The 24,007-nt window shown below is 41.8% G+C and overlaps 1 protein-coding gene across 2 annotated transcripts in view; it reads right to left on the bottom strand.

The window, feature by feature from the left end:
- Positions 1-24,007, bottom strand: part of ndst3 (N-deacetylase/N-sulfotransferase (heparan glucosaminyl) 3) — a 492,579-nt gene that overhangs the window by 13,012 nt on the left and 455,560 nt on the right. For both annotated transcript variants that reach the window (XM_028804992.2, XM_051930171.1), the window contains exons 11-13: positions 18,129-18,299; positions 13,358-13,467; positions 4,636-4,738 (exon numbers count right to left, since the gene is read on the bottom strand). In XM_028804992.2, coding sequence (XP_028660825.2) covers positions 4,636-4,738; positions 13,358-13,467; positions 18,129-18,299 — 384 coding nt within the window. The remainder of the gene's footprint in view (positions 1-4,635; positions 4,739-13,357; positions 13,468-18,128; positions 18,300-24,007) is intronic.

Here is a 24,007-nt window from a genome sequence, read left to right as displayed (position 1 = left end):
GAGAATGCTACGATTTCAATAAATAAAGCTGGGGTACTGAACTACATTCAATTATTTCAAGGGATGCTCTCTGCAGTGGTTTATTGTGTAATTAGTATTTTTTATCAAAAGAGACTGCAATTATTGCTATTGCTGTAATATAAATCATATATATGATTGTGCACGCAAGCAATTTACACTGAAATTTGATGGAGATTTTCTCACGCTTATTTATAAACCAACATTCTGATCATTTCTACTGCAAGTGGACATCCTGTTTCATTCCATTTCATTTCAGAATTTCATTCAAGCACAGGAAATGGAGAAATAAATCTGTGAGAATAGAAAGATAGACAACAATGTGCACCAGCATTATAAATTCAATAAAAGTGAACGGTCTGCAAAGAAGGGATTTGTCGCAGGCCTTATCAATAGGAGTAGGACTGAACATTTTTCACTGATATTTAATGCGTCTGGAGTATTTTCATTTGCAACATGGAAAACTCTCCCTTGCAATAAGCCCTTGTAGGAACCATGACGGCCGGTGACTATTTTGTGAAGATGAGGTACTAGAAAGCAGTTTTGGGTGTTAGTCCCACCAACACATTTTACCAACAAAAAGATTAGTACTTTTTTCCTGCCACTGATTTCCAGTCAATACAAGAATCTTGCTGTGTAATAGTAGGACCAGTCTGGGGTTATCTCTGCTTCATATTTAACTGCTTTGCTTGGTCAAATAGGCCGTACATCAATTGATTCTCTAATTGGTGAAATGTGAACAAGCGACCAGAACTGTTCCTTTTTAGCTTTCCCATATATTCTTTTCATGATAATACAGATTTTGTATGGTAGTAATAATAATAATCATAATTAATTATATTTATACAGTAATCCCTTGCTATATCGCGCTTCGCCTTTCGTGGCTTCACTCCATCGCGGATTTTATATGTAAGCATATTTAAATATATATCGCGGAAATTTGCTGGTTTGCGGATTTCTGCGGACAATGGGTCTTTTAATTTCTGGTACATGCTTCCTCAGTTGGTTTGCCCAGTTGATTTCATACAAGGGACGCTATTGGCAGATGGCTGAGAAGATACCCAACTTACTTTTCTCTTTCTCTTGCGCCGACTTTCTCTGATCCTGACGTAGGGGGATTGAGCAGGGGGGCTGTTCGCACACCTAGACGATAGGGACGCTCGTCAAAAAATGCTGAAAGATTATCTTCACTTTGCTCCCTTCTGTGCTGCTGCTTCCTTTAAGCGACATGCTGCACGGTGCTTCGCATACTTAAAAGCACGAAGGGCACATATTGATTTTTGGTTGTTTGTTTTTATCTCTCTCTCTCTCTGCTCCTGACGGAGGGGGTGCGAGCTGCCGCCTTCAACAGCTTTGTGCCGCAGTGCTTCGCATACTGAAAAGCCAAACAGCCCTATTGATTTGTTTGCTTTTCTCTATCTCTCTGACATGATCTGCTCCTGACGCGCACCCCTTTGAAGAGGAAGATATGTTTGCATTCTTTTAATTGTGAGACAGAACTGTCATCTCTGTCTTGTCATGGAGCACAGTTTAAACTTTTGAAAAGAGACAAATGTTTGTTTGCAGTGTTTGAATAACGTTCCTGTCTCTCTACAACCTCCTGTGTTTCTGCGCAAATCTGTGACCCAAGCATGACAATATAAAAATAGCCATATAAACATATGGTTTCTACTTCGCGGATTTTCTTATTTCGCAGGTGGCTCTGGAACGCAACCCCCGCGATGGAGGAGGGATTACTGTATATCAATTTTCTCACTACTCCAAGGGCATTACATAGAGAGAGGAGAACCACTTCAATCTCCATCAATGTTTAGCACCCACCTGGATGATGCAAAGGCAGCCATTATTACACCAGTACGCTCACCACACATTAGCAATTAGATTTTCAACAGGTGAAAGAGATAGATAGCCTGTTTGAGAGAGAGGGGATGATAAGGGGACCAGATTGACCAGGCTATGGGTGGAAATTTAGACAGGACATCGGGATACACCCTACTCTTTTTGAAAGATGCCCAGGGATCTTTAATGACCACAGAGAGTCAGGTCCTTGGTTTTACATCTCATCCAAAGAATGGCACCATATTTACAGCACAGTATCCCTGTCACTGCACTGGGGTATTGGGATCCACACACAAAACACAGGGTGAGTGCTTCTTGATGTCCTCACCAACATCTGTTCCAGCAGCAACTCAAGCTTTTCCTAGATGGTCTCCCATCCAAGAACTGGCCAAACACAAAGAGGTCATCCACTTTAGCTTCAGGTAGATGACCTCTTCTGAAGTGCAGGTGGTATGGCTGCTGACTTGTGTTTTCACATTTCAGCCCACCTCTAACATATTGTGACACTTGTGGTGGATTTGTGATAGGATAGGCCCACCGAATCACAAAGCTAATTAAAAGGGCAAGCTCAGTTATGGCACACACTGTGGACCCCCTGGAGGTTGTACCAAAGTAGAGAATTAAAAGAAAACTGAATGCCATTATGAACAATGCTGCACATCTGCTCTCTGACACACCAACACGGAGGACTTTCAGCCAATGAATCATTCTGCAGAAGTGTGTGAAGAACTATGGGAGCTACTGTACACCAATGGCAGATAGATACTTTATTGATCCTGAAGGAAATGTAAGTACCAGTAGCCAAGAATTAGAGCAAGTTAGACACAGACATTTAAGTGCACACTATACAAGTAACATTAAGTAAGTACAGGCTGTCAAATGCAATCGCAGTCCATACAGGTGATGTTGATGGTGCCTACAAAATGCCAGTTAAATAGGAACTGTGCAAATAATACTAATACCAAAGTGACAGATACTGAAGTGACATAATATTAAAATAAAATAAAGTGATACGGCTTATGTTGGTAGGGTAACATGTTTAAAGTGACACATTATGTAAAAAGGTTATATAGTGATCACCAAGTAATGAGACATCAGACGTAGTGCATAGCTAATACAATTTATGAGGAAGTCTCCACAAAAGCAGAGAAGGAGCATCAGGCCCAGAACTCAACCACCTCTCCGCTTTTGGGAAGAGGTAAAGAGTCTAATGGCTCTGGGGACAAAAGATCTTTTGTATCTGACCATATTGCAGTTTTGTGATAGCAGCCTACCACTAAACAAACTCCTCTGCTTAATTATGGTGGTGAGTAGTGGGTGATGGTCATTGTCCATAATAGATAGCAGAAGCATATGTATGTATGTAAGAATTTATATATGTACCTATTTATGTATTTATTGATTTAAAGAACGTCTGTTAAAAACTAAATCCCCCCTAGGGACAATTGAAGTTTGTTTGTTCATTCGATCTATCTATCAGTTTTTCTATAGTGACTTATATATCTATCCATTTACTGTTATTTGTTAAAGTGTGACATTCAGGGGAAAATGTTGGCTTTACTTAACATTAAAACTACCACTAATAAAGGGTCATCACTCAACAAATCTATACAAAATGGAGTCCCAGGGCCAGAAAGGTTGAGAACCACTGCCTTAGTGGACCGAAGTCATCATTCCGGTACTTTCCAGGAGTGTGCCGATATCCACTATGGATAAGCAGTCACCAGTTCTCAAGGATTTAACAAAACATGAATTTCACAAGCAAAGAATGACCAATATGTATAAGACCCCTTTCATTGGATTTTCTTATGAACCCAAATTCCCTTTACCTTACATCAAGGTCTGGCCTTGAATCGCCCATCTTTTGAGGTACCATTGACTACAAGAGATTTAATAAAACAATATGAATCAAACTAAGTTTACATTTCACCTGCAATCAATGACCCCTGCTATTGCTTTTCATGTCCAGTTACCGTACAGAACCAAAGTGACACTGAGTGTCCTCTAAAAGTGAGATTCTACTGATTCACTTGGATTTAATCTAATAATCCATATGAATTTAATGTCAATAATCAATATGGTTTTATTATTAATCCGCTCATTCCATTAGTATGACTGCCACACTCAGGAAATTTTTATTTCTGTGCAGAGAGAGCTGAAGAAACACTCAAATGGATACAGTATGTGTCCCCTGATTAGCAGTAATGGATGACACTTTGGAACCGATGTGTCATTTAAAATTCGACCCTCCCTCACCGCGCTTCAGCAGGTAAAGCAGAACAGCATTACTCAATCATATCTTTAAAAGAGGATGCAGCCATCATTTTGATTCCCAGCAAACACTCCTCAATTTACTCTGCTGCAGACTATAACACACTACATACGCTTAAAGGAAAACCAGCCTAAATGTCAAACTGAGAACAAGAAGTCAATTGCTACTTAAAATGGTTTTGCATTATTTTCCTCAATACATGACACTATGAAGCACTGAGCTCAAGGCAAATCAATATAGCTGCTGTGGCCTTTTAAGCCCTAAATCCGCCTACAGCTTAAACTACTGAGGCATGTTCCATAGAAATTCAACCTTAACCTATTCTTGACTGAATTATGAAACCTAAGAATATCACACATATTAAACACTTTCGGCTCGTTTCAGCCATTTGCTCATTAGGCTCCATGCTGATCGAGCTTTCACAGCTTTCATGGCAGTCTGGATTAAATGCTGAAGAATACAAATCTTTTTTTTTTTTTTTCATTTCTTTTCACTTTTTGCTTTACCTCAGCGTCCATTGGAGAATACTTTCTGCCTTTGCTTTTTCCGAGACATTTAGTTCTTCCTCCCTCAAGAAGCTGACACCAGAATCCTTTCTGGGGATCATATCTGAAAAGGGTGAGAAAAGAATGAGTCAGAGTTAAGCCCACCCACTTTTCTCATTGGTCCATGTGAGTTTGCCCTGTGATGGACTTGCCCACATTCCAGGAATGGTTCCCACCCACTTTTTACGGTACAGACCCACCCACATTTCTCATTGGCCCATAAGAGTTTGCACTGTGATGGACTTGCCCACATTCCAGGGTTGATTCCCACCCACTTTTCTCATTGGTCTATTTGAGTTTGCCCTGTGACTCAACATTCCAGGGTTGGTTCCCACCCACTTTTCACAGCATAGGTCAATTCACTTTTCTCATTGGCTCATGTGAGTTTGTCCTGTTATGGACTTGAAAAAATTCCAGGGTTGGTTCCCACCCACTTTTCACAGTACAGACCCACCCACATTTCTCATTGGCCCATAAGAGTTTGCACTGTGATGAACTTGCCCACATTCCAGGGTTGATTCCCACCCATTTTTCTCATTGGTCCATTTGAGTTTGCCCTGTGAAGGACTTGTCCACATTCCAGGGTTGGGTTCCGGGTTGGATAGGTTTGGTTCTGGGTTGGGTTCCCACCTGGGTTCCCACCCACCCACTTTTCTCATGGGTTCCCACCCACATTTCTCATTGTCCCAACCCATTTTGTAGCTTACCTTTTTTATTTTTTTCCCATTCCACATTCATGTGTTTGAATATTTGATTAAAATATCAGTTGATTAAAAACATACACAGCAAAATCAACAGGGCCGACTTTATCCCTGTAAGAGTTAAATTAAGTGCAAAGCCAATAACAACATTAAGAATGTGAAGGATATGGCTTGGCGTGGAGGTCTGCCACAGGGTGCCATCCTACTTCATCATCTACAAGTAGTAAGTAAATAAACTGGGCATCAGTTTGTCCTGTACAGTTTATGTATGGTCAATGAGGTGTATTATTTATGCATTATTTTATATTTGGTTGATTTTATCCAAGGTGACTTACAAGATGAGGCTGTAGAACCATTGTTTAAATGTTTTCTACAATTGAGGCATGTGAGGGTTAAGTGACTCACTCTGGGTCACACTGTGAGATGAAGGTGGGGTTTGAACCGATCAACTTCCAGTTTAAAGTCCAGAACACAGGAAAAAAAAGGCATGTTGTGGAGCCACTTTTTAAAACCCACCACATGCTGTGTCCAGTGACCTGTGATGAAGTTCTATGTCTCTTTGGAGAATCCTTGGGTACTGCTGGTTTGACTTTGTGTTGAATGAGCGGTTGCTCATGGAGCCCTGAATTGTGAGAGAGCGCCAGTTACACCAATATGGCCACGTGCTGAGGACCAGAGTGGCTGGACCAGGCTAAGGGCACGCCCATATAACACCTGGCTGTGGCAGATAGAGGGTCATTTCTGGGGTTTGGTCTAGACCTCGTGTCTCCCTCGAAGGTTGCCAACTAGGAACCCAAGGTGTTTGTCATGTGGTGGGTGAGGCAATGCGGTGTACCAGTGCATGCTCCCCAGCCTGACCTGCTGATAACTGGACAAGTAGTGTGGCATCATGTGCAGTAGGCCATGTTCCACCATATCAAGCACCCCTTCAATATTATGCCATGTGCAGGGATGCCCAGGGTGGCAAGTGTGTAGCCAGCACCTCTCAAATGTCATTAATCGTCTTGTAGTGACCTCAAAGGTATGCATTATAAAATGCATTATGCCAAGTTTTTATGTACAGTGGATTCAGAAGGTATATATTCAGACCCCTTCACTTTCTACACACTTTGTGTTATAGATTTACTTTTAAATGGATAAATTAGCCATTTTTACACAGCAACTTACATTTAATAACCTATAATGACAAAGTGAAAAAAAGTTTTGAGAAAGTTTTACAAATATATTAAAAATCAAAAACTGAAATCTCTCATTCATAGAAGTATTCAGACCCTTAATTCAGTACTTTGTAGAACATAAGAAACTTGACAGACGAGAGGAGACCATTCAGTCCATTAAGTCTGTTTAGCTAATAGCTAAGCTGTCCAATATCTCATCCAGATTCTTTTAAAAGGTTGTCGAGGTTTCTGCTTCAACTCCATCTCTCGGTAATTTGTTCTGGAATCTCACAACTCTCTGCTGCACAGGGCCATCTTAACAGCATTATAGGCCCCCAGAGCAAAACAGTGCACTGGGACCCCTACCTACGCAACCACTAAGCAAGTCACAACATACATAGATTAGCATGGGGCTCCTAAGCTCGTGGGGCCCCCAGGCAACTGCCCAGTGTGCCCATGCATTAAGATGGCCCTGGCAGGGCAGTCTCATGGCCTTGGAACCCCTGCAGATTTTGTTTTTTTTTCCTCTAGCTCTCTGGAGTTTTTTGTTGTTTTTTCTGTTCTCCCTGGCCAAATTATTCTTTGTTAATTAGTCTTGCCTAATTTTTATATGTTTTTTTTCTCTTTATCTTATAAAGCACTTTGAGCTACATCATTTGTATTAAAACGTGCTATAGAAATAAATGTTGTTTGCATAAAGAAGTGTTTTCTGGCTGCAATCCTAAATGCACGTCCCCTCAGTCTCCACTGATGTCCTTAGGTACATGGCTCACCCTTAAGCTAGACGACCCTTTGGCAGAAATTACAGCTTCAAGTCTTCTTGGGGAAGTGTCTACAAGATCTGTACACCTGGATCTGGACAGTTCTTACTAGTAGATGCTCCCAAGCTCTGTTAGATTTAACTAGGGGGCTCCGCCCCCTGCTCGCTTCGCTCGCCAACCCCTGGTCTTGGGTAACCCGAAATAGATTTGAAAGAGATTATTGTTGGCGCCTGCGCCTTTCGTACTTTCCCGCGCCTTCCGTACTATCTTTGTGGACCTGTGGGGCCTCCGTAGCCTCTTCCGTTTGACTCTGGGGTGCAGCGCAGAATCCTCTTTTTTGTGTGGCTGTGTTGTTAGTCGTTAGCTATGGGTGCGTTGTTGCTTCATTTCTCATTCACGTTAGTTGAGCTCTTTCGTTTTTGGGCCGTGACTCCTTCGTTCACGGTGGATAAGACTTCGCTTGCGGTTTATGAGACGCGCGCTGTAGGCGCCTGCACAGTATGTCTCATGGTATCATCGCGTGTACCTGCGTCCATATCCGGTTTATTCTCGGTTAGTAATATGGATAGGAAGTGTCCATCAACCAATTTTCCCCTGGTTAGAAATAAAGTTCTATCTAAACTTTCATCTTCAGGTCTCAACACAGATGGGCTTTAAGTCTTGGCTTTAGCTGGGCCACTCAAGGACAGTCAGAGATTCGTCTCAGAGCTACTCCAGCATTGCCTTGGCTGTATAATTTCGGTTATTGTCGTTCTAAGAGGCAAATCATTGCCCCAGTCTGAGCTTGCATGAACTAAGGAGCAGATTTTCTTCAAGGACCTCTCTGTATTTGGCTGCAGTCATCCTTCTGTCAATTCTGACCAGTCTCCCTATCTCAACAGCCCCATAGCATGATGCTGCCATCACCATGTTTCGCCATAGGGGTAGCTTTAGACAACTGATGGACAGGCCCTGATTTTGACCAGACATAGTACTTGGAGTTCAGCCCAAAGAGTTCAGCGTTTGTCTAATCAGACCGGAGAATCTTCTATTTTCATTGACTCAGTCCTCTAAATGCTGTGTGACAAACTACAAATCGGCCATCATATGCCTTTTACTCACGAGTGGCTTCTAATTGATTGACAGCCTTCTGACAGGATCTCCCACCAGAGCAGAGGACTTTGGTTTGGCCAGATGGCTAACTCTACAAAGAGTCCTGGTAGTTCCAGTTCACAGTCATTGAGGACACTGAGTTCCTGTAAACACTCAAAGCTTTAGAAATGGTTTCATCCCATTGCCCTGATCTATGCCACACCACAATCTGATCACGGAGGTCTACAGAGAGTTAGTTGGACTTCATGGCTTGTTTTGTGTCCTGACATGCCGTGTGAATTGTGGGAATTTCAATACACAGGTGTGTGCCTTTCTAAATGACATCCAATCAATTCTGTTTGCTACTGGAGGACTCTAATCCAGTTCTGGACACACTTCGAAGAGAATTAGAGCAAACAGAAACCCCTGATCACAATCTGGAATACTCATACAAACAAGAGATTTCATCTTCTTGATTTTTTTAATAAATTAGGGGGCTCGGCCCCCTGCTTGCTTCACTCGTCAACCCCCGGGCGGGCACTATGCACCAGCCACTTCACGTCTCTGTTGCTCGCGTATGTGGATTTCACTTTCACCAAACAACAAATCTTTTAATTCTTGCGGATATGCCTCTTCATTAGGAAGAAAACACCACTTTTCTATGATGGCAACATGAATTAGATGATCTACAAATCTCTAGACTTTAAAGCCAAACAATATCTACTTACTTCTGTCATATCACCTGTGTCCATATATTAGATCTCTTTTCGCTGTTCCGTTGTTTCACAGAGTAATAATTTCCGTTTGTTAGTGTTAATGCAATCTTTACTATCAGTTTTTTGAGACTTTCGAATTTTAGTATTTTCATAATCTCTAACCTGCTGTGCATGTGTATCGTGCCAACGTTTTTGAACCTCTTTACGATGTTCTACTTTGTCTTCTTCTCTTTGTCTTTTATTTCCGACCTCGCTTGGAGCTGAGAGCGCAGGAACTGTGTCTTACAGTAGCATTCACACGAATGAGAAGTGAGTGGACTGTGGGCATGGTTGTAAATGTTTGAGAGGAAGGCAGGACTTGCCAAAATCTTTTGGCAAAAAGTCTTGTCTTGCAGGACTTGAAATTATCTCTGAGAAAGTCTTGACCCAGGATTTCTTTTTATAATAGAGAGATTTGCAAACCTTTTATCAAAACACGTGTCCACTTTGTCATTATTGGGTGTTTGAGGTTAGAATGATGGGCAACAATGGCAAATGTGTCCACTTAAAATTAAATCTACAGCACAATAAAGTGTGTGGAAAGTGAAGTGGACTGAATACTTTCTGAATCTACTATATATAAATATGCGAAGAGGACACCCCTAATGAAATATTCATTTATCAACCATCTCCGATTAGGGTAATCTGATCATAAAAATTTTAAAAAGAAGAATGCCTTCTTGTGAGGTGACGTCCACCTATTATTTGAGGTGTCCTTTGAGGAAACTCACACAGATCTGGTTTATTGTCTTTTTCTCTATCTCTCTCTTCTGGCACACAGGGGGCATTTTTTAGACCCCCCATCAACACCTTTTCCTGCAGCACTGGCTCTTCTTCATTCTGTAGGCATGAAATTTTGACAGATTTGTGGCCACTTCAAAGAAGAAGCTGCTTTCCGACTGCCTATAGATATTACTGCATCCATCAGAACAATGCCTTTTTTTATCACATAATAAAAAAACAAAATCACAAAATCTTCATGTTAAATTCATGTTTGAAAATGGAATGAAAAGTGGATGGTTATTTTTTTTTCAGCATTCCAAGCAAAGCCCAGATGTCATTACTGAGTGCCTGCAGAAATGAATAGAAAGTAAAAAAGGAATGGCGGGCTGAGATAAACTGTCAGATTGATTTGGGGGGTCTAACGTATCTTACCCGATAGATTCATAAGTTCCAATCAGAGTTTAACTCAGCGTATATAATACGGCTGATTCTTTTCGGATATTAAGCTTGATTTCTTCCAAAGACTCCCCAGCCTTTGTCAGGCAAGTGCAAGGTGCCCTTGTCCAAATCCCCAATATTCTGTATGGCCAAAGCCAGGCAGGGGAGATTTTATGCAGTATATCTACTCTTTGTAATTGATGAACCTGTCAGAGATGTGATTTCTATAACACCGAAATCTGATGCACAGTCCTTAAAACAGGAACATAACTTTCCAAATATAATAGACAATAAAGGTTCTTGGTGTTAAGATAAGCAAGCTGCTGCTATCTGATACTGCCAGCAATATGCAGCATACAATTTTCGAAATAACTGAAGAGATAATAGGAACAGCAACAGCAATTTTTTTTTTCCTCCAGCATGACATCCCCAAGTGACACCTTCCTGCTTGCTGTGAGATATCAAAATGAATCTGGCTAATCTGACAGAAATATATTCAAGCCTACCAATCTATTATGTTCTTAGTAAGACTCAAATTGAACATATGTGAACAAATAATTTCAGACAGAATAGAAAAGAAGCATCACGGGGGTCCTAGGAGTTCCATTGTGGGCTGCCAGCTTGTGAAGTGTAATGAGATTTGGGGATTTACAAGGTGCCGTTCAAAGGTGTCTGGGACTTTCATGGGATGCATCTGATGAATTCAGATACATATCTCACTCTATGTGCTACGAAGTACATGATGAGCCTGATAATAAATGCAATAGCCAAGTATGCAAACCGGTCAACTAAGGCACGTGGACTTTTCCATCTTCACAGTGATTCCCTTTAGCATTAGACGGAGATACTGGCTAACTCAAGTCAGCCATGGGTTGCATTTCAAATATGGTGACATAGAGTATACACTCGGCGGCCATTTTATTAGCTACATCTATCTAGTGCTGCATGGGACTCCCTTTAGCCTCCACGACAGCTTGAATTCTTCAAGGTATGGGTCAGGCGAGTTGCTGGAAGTATTCCTTAATCACATTCGTATCATGAAGCCACACAATCATGTTGTGAATGTCTCATTGCATCTCATGCAAAATCTGCTCCATTTGACTGAGAATGGCAGGCAGTGCAGACTACTGGAATAGACAGAAGTCACTAGAACCACCTGACGAGCGCATTGTGACATGGCACACCATCCTATTGTGGACATTAAGAGAAATACATGGTCAGCAACAATGCCTAGGTTCACCCTGGCATTCAAAATTAGAATTAATTGGTATTCAGAAGACAGATGTGTGTCAAGAAAACACTTCACACACAATGACACCACCAGCCTTTACCACTTGCACAAGGGACAGAACTGATTCATGGATTTATGCTGTTTATGCTAAATCCTGGCCTACCATCTGAATGTCACTCCAAAGACGAAGAGCATTTAGGACTGAAGCCAGGAAGCACTTCTTTATGCAAAGAGTTGTGGGAATCTGGAAGAAGCTGGTGGGATACGGAGCTGAAGGAGAAACCTTTTATTTTACAAATGGTTTTCAATGCCCTTTTTGGTGTCTAGTCAGGGCTTGGATGGTACTTTTCACCCCTAGAGGGCAACCTTTGAAGTGCTTTTTTGGAACTTTTGTGCTTTTGGGATTCCCCACTCATGACATTTTCTACTCATACAGTTGTCCAGTTTTGGTGATCATGTGCACACTTGGGCCTCCTCTTCCCTTTCTTGGCTAACACAAGTGGAACTTAGCAGCCTATTTGCAGTAATGAGCTGGTGTACCTAATAGAAAATATGTAGACTGAGGCTATGGCCCCCTGTGGCCTTCAATTTGATTACAGTAGCTTAAGAATGTTGTTATATCTATATGCATAAAATGCTAAGGGTTATCCATCTGTCATGCAAAAACTTCTGTACCCCTGGACTTTAAAGGTTGATCTTAATGATAATGGAGAATTTATGATGTGATACTTGATCCTATAGCAAAAAACTGGAGGTGTGGGCTACTCAGGCAAACATAACTGGGCCTCCGGTCATTCTCAGGGCAAATGGCAGTGCGTGCATTCACCATGGCTGACAAGAAAAGAACAATGGTGACATCTGCTAAGAGTAAAGCTCATTGCACAGGCCAATCAGACAAATGTCAACTGTGGCATACATAAAGCAGGCATAACAAACATGGACAGCTGCCTGCACAGACTAACATCTGTGAATGCTGCGATGGTAAGAAGGTAATAAAAGCACATCAACCACCTTTCTCGTAGGACACGAAGGCCCCATGTTTCCTTGTATATACTGCAACAGATCGCATGGTTGGCTGGGATCTTGGCTTGGGTGGACAGTTCCTTAAATTTGGAAGTATGTGGGTGGACGGGCATCCCGACCAGGTTGGTTAGTGGCAGCTTTCTGTTATAATAGGGGGAGACTGCTTCCCTAGGGGCCACGTGCTTCCCCAGTACACTAGGTGGCGACATTGCTATGACGTGCACCCCATTTGGACACCTAGGAACGTTTTGTTTTGCATTGTGAACTCCAAAGATGTAATGCATGACTTTGGCACCAACTCTGTTATACAGCCTGCTATGAAGTTGGTATGACTGCTGGAGGCACTGCTTCTGAGCCTGTGGCTGTTAAAGAAAGTGTTCACATGGCAGCTTCAACAATGGACAAGATGTTTGGAATATTGTATAGTTAAATGACTGTTAAAATAAGAGTCCACTTCATAACCTTCATCTAATATATGCAGTGTGGAGGGTCACTACTCAGGGGACTGGGCCTGGTCACGGTCTGTATGGAGGCTGCACTTTCCCCTCGTGTCTGCTGTTCTCCACGTACCCTGGTTTTCCTTCTGTGTGTATTTGGTTGATTCACAACTCCAGATTGTACTACCAAAAGTAAGATCGAGTGTGCATGCGAGTGCATCCCATAATGAACTGGCCCCCAGTCCAAGATTACATCTTGCTTTGTACCCTAATTCTTCTGGGATAAGCTGCAGTCCCCACTACCCCAAATTAGATTACAGTAGGTTTTGAAAATGGATGAGTAAATAGGCAGACAATCATCAAAATAGAAATTTGATCTTACTCACGTTAATGCCTGAGAATAATTGTAATAAGGAGATACTCCAAGAAACTTCTGGAGTTCGTCCATTACAGCAGCAGGGTCATTCCTCAGTTGCTGGCCATCAATAATTAGCAGCTTAAAAAGAGACATGTAAATATTAAAAAAATTAGAGGATGCACAATCCTACTCAAGCCATTCTAAATATTAAACTTTATTAAATATAGCAAAGATTTCCATAAAGACGCAGAGTGCATCTAAAGGTAGGGAGATTAGATCAGAAAATACAAGTCGGCAGTCACAGTCAGAATCTAAAGTGTTATCTCATAATTGTCAGTAAATGACTAATTATTTCCAAAGAATGTGCAACCACCTACACTGAAGTCTTGCGTTTATCTTGTTTGCTTTATATTGTGATTCTGTAATTAATTTCAAGAGGACTTTTACTTGTACGTCATGCTTCCTTCGTTTTCCCAAATGTTTAATTAACTGTTGTATCATACAATATTATATGCCTCTTAGGAACAAATATTATTTACATATTTCTTAGAAAAAAGAAAAGGAGTAGAAAATAAGCAAATGAAAAATTAATAGACAAAATTTGACCATTTCATAGAATGAATCCTCAGTGAAGAAATGTGGCAGCATATAAATGGAGGTACAGAACAGATGAATGTCAGACCCTTTATATATTTTTTATACTGGCTTTCACATCTATCTATCTATCTATCTATCTATCTATCTATCTATCTATCTATCTATCTATCTATCTATCTATCTATCTATCTATCTATCTACTAAACCCACCTATCCAGGGCAGGGCTGCAGGCCGGCCTCAGCCTGTCTGGCCAATCACAGGGCACAAGGCAGGGACAACACCTGGTCAGGGCAGCACTACATCAGAAACAGTCAGTTGAGCCAAAAGCAACTGGTATGCTAGTTTTATAACTGAGTCAAGAAAGTTATAAATAGTAAATCAATATAAAAATCTACATAACATTTACCTGTGTTCTAAAAGTATGACCAACTGCTTTTGGTAGAATTTCCCTCTAGCTGTGTGTAAACAGTGTGGCAGGATGTTATTGCTGTGTTCCAGTCTCTATTGCCATTGCTCTTCATTATGTACTGCTCTTGGTACAGGTAGCTTGCAGGTTACCATTACAGACTGGATCAGCAAGGTCTTTTCTCCCCATTTTTAAAGGGTTTTCCACTTTGTCTGAGACTCCTGGTGCCCATGCAGGCATTTCCATATGTTGGTGCATCAATGTCAGTTGAAAGGATTTCCTTCATACCACAGGCACTTCAGAAGAGGTCACCCAACTGAAGCTAAGCATGTTCAGGCCCAGCGAGTACTTTGGATGGGAGACCAACCAGGAAACCCAATGTCCCAGTCCAGTGACAGATACACTGTGCTGTAAAAATGGCGGCGTCCTTCAGATGAGATGTAAATTGAGGTCCTGACTCTTTGTGGTCATAAAAGACCCCTAGGTAATCCTTCACACAGATTAGGGTTTATCCTGATGTCCAGGCTAAACTGCCCTCCATGACCTAGTCATTCTAGTCCCCTAATCACCCCCTGTCTCTAATTGTCTCTCTCACCACTTCACCACCTACTAGCTAATGTGCAGTGAGTGTACTGACTCAAAATGGCTGCCGTTGAATCATCCAGGTGGGTGCTACACATTAGTAAAGCCCTTTGAGGAGAGAGAAAAGTGTTATGGAAGTGTAAATAATAATAATTATTGTTGTTATTAACAACTTCCATCCATCCTCCATTTTCTAAACCCATTTGTTCAGAGTTGGTGTCTATCCAGACAAGCTTTGGGCACAAGGCAGAAGCAATCCCTGAACAGAGTGAAAGCCCATTGCAGTATGAAAACACAGACAGACAGACACAGAGCAGGTGCCAGTTTAGCACTGACAATCCACCTAACCTGCACATTTTTGGACTGTGAGAGGAAACACATTACAGTCAGATGTAATAACGTATCTATCTATCTATCTATCTATCTATCTATCTATCTATCTATCTATCTATCTATCTATCTATCATACCACACAGTGCATAATCATGCATTCTTGTATTGTCAAATATTTCTTGGTCATTCTAATAAGCTCATACTTTTTGCAGTGGCCTACGTACATATATCAGGCAGACCCGTCCATGAGACATGGTGGAGGCCCAGTTGGTGGGTTTTACATTAGAAGAATGCATTACATCCTGACCAGTGAGACAAATCAGGCATGAGAGACCTCCAGTAACTAACCCCAGTGCCACAAGGGGCTCAATCCATGCTTGTGTGTGTGGGTCAGTGGTGTTAAACTCAGGTCTATACTGGGTATAATGGTTTTATTGCATGTCAGGCTTCTTTAGAGCCTTAAGATCACTTCAAGTCAGGATTTATTATGAATATCCCGACAGATGTTGGTGTTCATAATAATAACTGGCACATGCAAAGGTTTGAGAAAAAAGAACATTTCAACTCAAGTGTCAAATCAAAATGAGCTAAACATTTGCCAAAATAAAGTAATACCAAATAAACGATGCAAAAATCCTCATTGTAGCTTGAATTCTTGTCCTGAGCTAACACTTGAAAAAGTAATTGCTGGTCTTTTTATTCTAGTAATAATGCAACACTTGGGGAACCTGCATGTCATCACCTGAAATAGGCAGGGAGACACACATGATTGGCACCGGGCAGGGCAACAGTAAACCATGAGGCTGTGACAATGCAGAATGGCAGCATCATCCATAGACAAGAACAGAAAATGGTGCAGCAGGGATGCTCCCGTATTAATGATAAAACAAATCACATACAAATGCTTCATGAATTAAAAAAAAATAGCAGTAAAATGTTAGTACAGAGTAAAAACGAAGATTCATCGCCAAAAAGGCATGGTGTCAAAGAGTACCTTAGATGGTAGAAGGGAAAAAATGGAAAACAAATATAATTGAGTGAGGTGCTATGAAATGTGCCTTTCGTGAGTCAAGACATTTTAATATCAAGATGGTAGGATGACATTTCCCAGCAAACACTGCTTGAAATAAAATACAAAACAATTTGCCCTTTGATCTGATGTGTCCATTCACCCAGCATTTAGATCTGGTGTCCTGAACCACTGAGCCACCCTACTGCACTATATAAACATGTAACTTGTGATGGACGGCGTAGTCTACGGGGGAAAGCAGGCAGCAAGGCAGGAACAAGGAGTATCAAAACCACACGCACTTCAGAAGAAAGGGGTCATCCACCTGAAGCTTAGTATGTTTGTGCCCGGCCAGTGCTTGGATAGGAGACCATCTAGGAAAAGCACGGCCAGTCCTGGTGAAGCCAGTAGGGGGCACTTACCCTGTAGGCTGAATGTGGATCTCAATGCCCTAGTGCAGTGAGGGGGCACTGTATTGTAAAAATGGCGCTGACATAAAATCAAGGTCCTGACTCTCTGTGGTCATTAAAGACCCCTGGACATCTTTCATAAAGAGCAAGGCATATCCCAATGTTCTGGCTAAATTGCTCTCCATGGCCCCCTAATTATCTCCTATCTCTAACTGTCTCTCTTTCTCCCACCATTTCACCACCTACTAGCTAATGTGTGGTGAGCATACTGGAGCAATAATGGCTGCCACGTGAGTGCTACACATTAGAGGTGGTTGAAGTGGCTCCCCTCTCACGATGTAAAGTGCTTTGAGTAGTGAGAAAAGCAGTATATAAATGTAAATAATTATTATTATTATTACTAGGATCAGGGAGTGGTCCCAGAAGAGTGAGAGGAAGTGGGCACTTTTAAAAAAGCATAACAGCAAGAGAAGATGGGCACCCTAGGAGGCAGTAAATGCCCATTATATGTGTTGGATGTCCTGAGCACACTGTAAGCAGAGGCACCAGCACAAGAGCAAGAAAACAGTAGACTGGAGGACACCTGGGGCAATGGGGGGGGGGGGGGGTCAGGAGACACAGGGTGCGTCATCTTCTCCTTAGAAAGAAGAATGAGGCCTAGGAAGGAATGTCAAAGGTGGCACACTGTCAGGACCATGCTGTCCCTCTGACCACACAGACAGCTGGAGAACCACTTTAGAGAACAAACCCTTGTAACGATACCAGAAGTCGCTGAGATACCTCTTGCTTGGTGTCCCCCAACTTCAAAAGTGACCTGTAGGTATAATTAGGTATAATTAAAAGCTACCTTTCGGTGCAACGAGTTTGGAGCTGGGAGATAAGACAAAGCAAGCTCTTGACTCGGGGCAGGTTAGGGGAAGATAAGAGGGGAGTCTGGGAAAGTTTTTGAGGGAAGAAAGTGGACAATCCTGATCATTCTGGAGGCTCCAGGTTTTCTTTTTTATTTTCTCCAAATGCTAATTCCTCCCATGTATTTATTTTACTATATTTTTGACCTCCTTGGTAGGAGCCCATCTCTCTCCCCCCCCCCCCCCATTAAATTATACACACTTGTATATTTTCATTGAACTTTTCCTCTATTTGCTTGACTTAGCCAGCATGACCAACGTGCTTACAGCTGATTGGCTAACTGCAAAGAAAACATCAAGGTTTTGCATGCAGTGTGCAGCACAGAATTCTCCTCGTGCTCTTGTACCCTTTGCTCCTCCTCAGGGGTTAATAAACCTACAATCACCCAACTCAGAGCTGCCATCGAAAAATAAAAGCACACAAGGCAACTGCTCAGATGGGCCCCTTGATAGAAAGAAGTTAAAAGTCACTGTAACGTAATTAGTACCCGGCACTCATGCAGCAGTCTAGTGGCTTTCAAAGATAACTCCTCTCACTTCAGCTATTCCTTACCTGTGTTGGAGGAAAGAAGGTCAGCCATCGCTCTATATGAACTGCATACCAACCAGGGAGCAGACACTTATTCTGAAGGGCACGGAGCTCAGCTGGGGCATGGTGTCCTGCCGTTATCACTTCATAAAAGGTGTATTTTATAGCAGCATGATCTTCATGGGCTCTCTGGTGCTGCAGGGAACATCAGCAGAAATGCGAAATGGATTAGTGCACCAGAAATACGACATTCCAGTATATAGTCGCGCCGCCAGCAGCTGCTCTGTTTAGAAGAAGAATACACCTAATGAAAAACAATGAAATGAAGGCAGCCAGTTGGATTAGGCCGGCATTAACACACTAATTAACACTAGTCACCACACATCCTTCCTCACTTTCAGGGAGCTTACTGTCTTTCCTTTCAAACACAGCCTCATCTGTTTGTGCGAGAAAACTGCACTAATGTGAGAAAATGTGCGGATATTAAACAGGCATGGCAACGGCTTTGAGACAGCAGGAATATATTTCCACAGCTACCCGATAATGCCAGAATGTTCAGCATTAGAGCAGGCAGATGTTTCAAACTGTCCTTGAATTTTTAATGGGCATTTATTCATGCTCCAGATTTGCGTAACTGCTGTGCACCACAGCGTCAGAGTGGTTAGAGCCGGTGTTTCACAGATCCGCGGTCCTTGAATCAAACCTCACATCCGGTCAATGCCTACATGGAGTTTGCCTGTTTTCCCAGTGTCTCTGTGGGGTGTTTGCCCTTTTACATTACTTTTCCTATCATGTCCTGAAGATGTTCAAGTTGAATTGGCTCAGTTTGACTAAGAGTTGGTGTACAGATGAGTGGGTCCCACAGCACTGGCATCTCTGCCTAGCAGGTTTGAACTTAAAACTATCTCCGTAAAATTGTGAATGCCTTCATAATTCTGATTACTTTCACGACACTTTTAAAGACAAAATAAAAAAGTCTCTTTTTGTAGTCTCTTAGCTTTTGACCTTTTTCTGTTACTGCCCAAAGTAAACTTGCAGATCCCTCCATAATATTCAACATTAGTGTTAATCAGTGAAAGCTAACCCAGCCACAGGGGATGCATAAACCAGTGTGTTTCTTCATGCCGGTCCCAAGCCCAGATAAATGGGGAGGGTTACGCCAGGAATGGCCATCCGGTGTAAAATTTTGCCAAATCAATATGCGGACAACAAAACAAATTTCCATACCGGATCGGTCGAGCCCCGGATTAACAACGTCTGTCACCAGTACTGTTAGCCAACACGGTGCTGGCGGAAATTGGGCTACTGTTAGCCGAAGAGGAAGAAGAGGGGGGAGATGTGTCCGGAGGCAGGAGGAGATGAGGAAAGTAAAGAGAGTGGAACTGAGGGTAGGAACTTTGAATGTTGGCAGTATAACTGGTAAGTGGAGAGAGTTAGCAGATATGATGGAGAGAAGGAAGGTTGATATATTGTGCATGCAAGAGACTAAATGGAAGGGGAGTACGGCCAGGTGGATCGGAGGGGAACTGAAATTGTTCTATCATGGTGTGGATAGGAGAAGAAATGGAGTAGGAGTTATTCTGAAGGAACAGTATGTGAAGAGTGTTTTGGAGGTGAAAAGAGTGTCAGGCAGAGCAACGATTATGAAGCTGGAAATTGGAGGTGTGATGATGAATGTTGTTAGTGCATATGCACCGCAAGTTGAGTGTGCAATGGGTGAGAAAGAAGATTTTTGGAGTGAGTTGGATGAAGTGATGAACAGTGTACCCAAGGGACAGAAAGTGGTGATTGGAGTGAATTTCAGTGGGCATGTTGATGAAGGGAACAGTGGAGATGAGGAGGTGATGGGTAGGTATGGTGCCAAGGAGAGGAATGAAGAAGGTCAGAGGATAGTGGATTTTGCCAAAAGGATGGACTGGGGTGTTCCTTACCTACTTAACGGATTTAAATTGGGGTTTACTCTATAATTTGTTTGAAGATTCTGGTTGATTTTGTGAATTTCATTGCGCTAAGAATCATAGTTTTCTTGCAGGAGCGATATATTCACGTTAATCTGAGACAGAGGCTGCGGGCCAAGAGGACGGGGAAGCATGACATCAGGAGTAGGGAGCCGGGCAGGGCCCTTCTCAATGCCTGTTTCATTACTATGTGGGTGGAGCCTCAGGGGACGGCTAGTTAAAAATAAAATAAAAAAAAAAACTACAACATGAATTAGTAGTCCACCAACACATTCTTTTGATGTACAAACTAGAAACTTTGTTAAAAGCGACCTGACTAACTTCCCTCATCTTTTGTGAACATCTATCCCTGGAGAAATGCCCAGCTGTTTTAATGAAAGGACGGGTAGTATTTTTAAGTTCTACCATGAAATTTCAAGGAATTTACCCTTAGATGATGTTAGAGGATAGTAAGAAAAGGATGAATCAAGTAGAATTTAAAGAAATTCATCTACAAAGTATATTCTTATTCAATCTGGGCAAAATATGACATAATTGAGCCAAAGATTGCATAGCACTCACATATAGTATATCTCATTAAAAAGTGTCTAAAACTTAATCCAGGACAGAATTCAGATTGTGTACAATGTCATCAAGAGCCCACCCCAAAAGATCATAAAATCTGGGAATGCTATATCCTCTGACCATATCTTTCATACAGTCATGGGACTAAAATCCCTTCAAGACCCACAAGAGCAATATTCAGATGGGATAAAATTATACTATGAAAAAATCTTTTGTAATATCCTACAGTCTGAAAATGAAAAGGGTAAATAGCTAGAGAAAGGAGGAAAGTTACAAGCTCGCCTGAAGATCTGCAGTGATGATCAAAGTAAGGTGGAAAGGATTCACGCCTGGCCTTATTTCTTATAATGAGAAATGTTCTATTGCTTTCATATGAGCTGTTACATCTCATAGTGTCTTATGGCAAGTTCAAGTACTGTGATATTTCGGGTACTGAGGAGTGCACTGAATTCATCTATATCACTGCCCAGGAAACTAAGTTACCCCATCCTGGCTGGCTCAACAGCAGAAATGATTCACTCTGCTACCAATATCTTAATGATGAATCATTCTGAATGCTTGTGACTTCAAACAAGGAATCAAGTGTCTATTAGGCTTGTTCCATTCATGGATGCTACAAGCTGGACCTGCTCTAGACAAATATTAACGACTTTAATATAAATAAAATCTGAGAAGGTCTGACCCTCCTCTTACCGCCACCTACAAGCCTGTTACTGACAGGAGTGGCTCTCTGTTATTCATGTCAGATGTTTGTGTGTGTGTTAGGGGAAGTTGTTGTTTGTTTTTATCATATTTATTTGGGTTGCTTCTGTCAAATTTTAACTTTCTATTGGGGGCAAATAAAGTATACTCTAATTTAATGTAATCGAGTCTAATCCAATCTATATTGCATTGCTTGCAGGAAAACTCATTTTCTTAAACTGAAGAATCTTAACCCTTCTGTCAATGAGAAAGTGAGGTCTTGCACGCTCTTATACTGAATCTCTTTTATATTTGGTAACTTTCCTGAACTGTGTATAGGAAGGGGGTTGAAAGTTCACTTTGATGGTATTCCTTTGAACACAATGTCCGTACAGGTAGTCCCCAGGTTACGGACACCCGACCCACAACATACGAACGGGGCCAAAGCTGCGATGCATGCGCCTTAGTAACTGCCACTCCTTCATCTTTGGCCCAGGAATGCTGCAAACGGTGGCTGGACGGAGGTTGGAGGGGGTTGATTTTGCTGCTCGCGCAGTGTAGTGTCCGTCGGGCAGCTCCTGGCGGCAAGTGGTTTCACTGCATGCCCCCCACTGCAAGTGGTGACCCTGTTGTGGCTGAATGGAGGCAATTGTGGGTGAACGGGGAGGCGGGGGGTGGCATTGTAGTGTGCCTCGGATGGCTGCGTGTTGAATGGGGGCGGTGGTGCGGCGGGACACTGCAGGCAGCATACTGTAGTGGAGGTGACTGTGATGTGGGCTGGTGATGAACTTCCCCTCGTTGCAGCCTGCTTGTACTGTTATGCACATAGCAGGAAGTTGTCTCTTGTCAGTACAGGGTGGTCCAGATCTAATTCTGCAGATCCATATCGTCTGGATGACTTTGATTTATGCGGGGATGATTCCAGTTCGGCGCGAAGACGATTCTTCGTGTCGTCAGTATGCACACTTCTCGATGGTCCGGTATTTTTCCGATCATTTTCTATGTAATAAACTGAATAAGGTATAGAGTAATGAAAATTGCATAATTAGATCTGGACCACCCTATACATCAGACGTGTTGTTGACTGGTGCCTAATCTGCTGTGATAGCTGTACAGTGCTATGCAGAAGAGCTCATCTTAACCTTTTGTCTTCACCCTTCAAAAATGTCTCTGAAACACAAATCTGATGCAAGTGCTAGTGCTACAGCAAAGAAGAGAAAAACCATCACCATTGAAAATAAAGTAGAAATAATAAAAAGGTCAGAAAGAGGTGAAACTCCATCATTTATTGGCAGAACACTTGGTTACAGTCGGTCAACAATAGCATTTATTAAAATAATGTACGTGTTCTGACTTACATACAATTTCAACTTAAGTACAAACCTATAGTCCCTATCTCGTAGGTAACCCGGGGACTGCCTGTATTATGGGTAGGTGTCATGTGGTATAGTAACATTAGAAAAAGTACCGAAAACCCCATTTTGAAAACTGTACGATACTTGCATTTTGTTAATTTCTGTACTGCAAGTAAATAGTAGGTTTGAAGTACCTCACGCTCATTCATTTAGTAGTATGAGAGACACTGCCCTTCTTGCTCCCCCATCCCACCACTGCCTCTTGTATTGGGGCAATGGCAGGTTGCTGTGAAACGGACGATGGTTTGATGAGGTGTGATCTGTTATTTGCTTCAATACCATTTTAGTGCTGGTTCTCAGTTCTGAAAGCTGGTTTCAAAGTCCAAATTTTAGTATTGATGCAGCACTAATGGGCTAGATTGTTATCTTTGACTGAACTGTGCTTTACTGTTTATGATTTCTAACATTGATGAAAACAATAATAACAATGTCCTCAGCATGTCAGAGCAGGATGTGCTGTTCAATCCAGAGATGCAAAGTTTCTTGGCCTGCTATGTCTTTTTAATAGTAATTCCTTTTTCTTTCTTGGGCTCAAATATGGTTGCAGCATTATGGTGTCACTTGCTAGATGTGACCACATACTGCGACATGTTTATAGATCAATCGTAGTATATGAATTTTATAGGAAAGTAGGATTCTGCTTTCTACTTTTGTCAGTATTTCTTGGCAGATTTCATCCTTTCCGCTTTCCTTTATTACCTTTTATTTGGCCCCTGTGGTTTTTCCTCCCACATCCCAAGACACGCACGTTAGGATAACTGCCAGTTCTAACTTGGCCCAGCGTGGGTGCGAGTGTGCTGTGATGTGCCCCGTCCTGCATTGCCACCCTGTCCATAGGTGGCTTGTGTTTTTATGCATTGCCGCTGGCACACAAACTGACTCTCTGTCATTTTTTTATAATTAGCACAGAACTACATGAAACATTAACTGACTTCTTCAAACGTGGCTGTGCTAAAAATCTTAAGATTTGCTCTGATAGTGCATGGCTGCAGTTTGTTATAAGAAATATATACTTCATGAATCTAGGTTTTTCATTTGTTCATTATGTATGCATATGTTTGTAACATTTACATGATACTGAACTGCTTATGTCAATAGTATCAGTTTATTCTTAGCATCTTGATTATTATTACTGACGCTTGCAGACTTCAGAAGAAAATTAAGAAAATATACCTCAGCACAGCTTGCTTCCTGAAACACCACGAAAAACTAGACTTTAAAGTTTCAAGTAGCATTCACTTAAACAGCAATACAAATTGTGACCTTATAGCTCAGTTGACATGGA

This window comes from Erpetoichthys calabaricus, chromosome 7, assembly GCF_900747795.2.
Source record: "Erpetoichthys calabaricus chromosome 7, fErpCal1.3, whole genome shotgun sequence".
NCBI lineage: Eukaryota > Metazoa > Chordata > Cladistia > Polypteriformes > Polypteridae > Erpetoichthys > Erpetoichthys calabaricus.
Note: the sequence above shows the minus strand (reverse complement) of the source record. Positions and strands in the feature narration are given on the sequence as shown.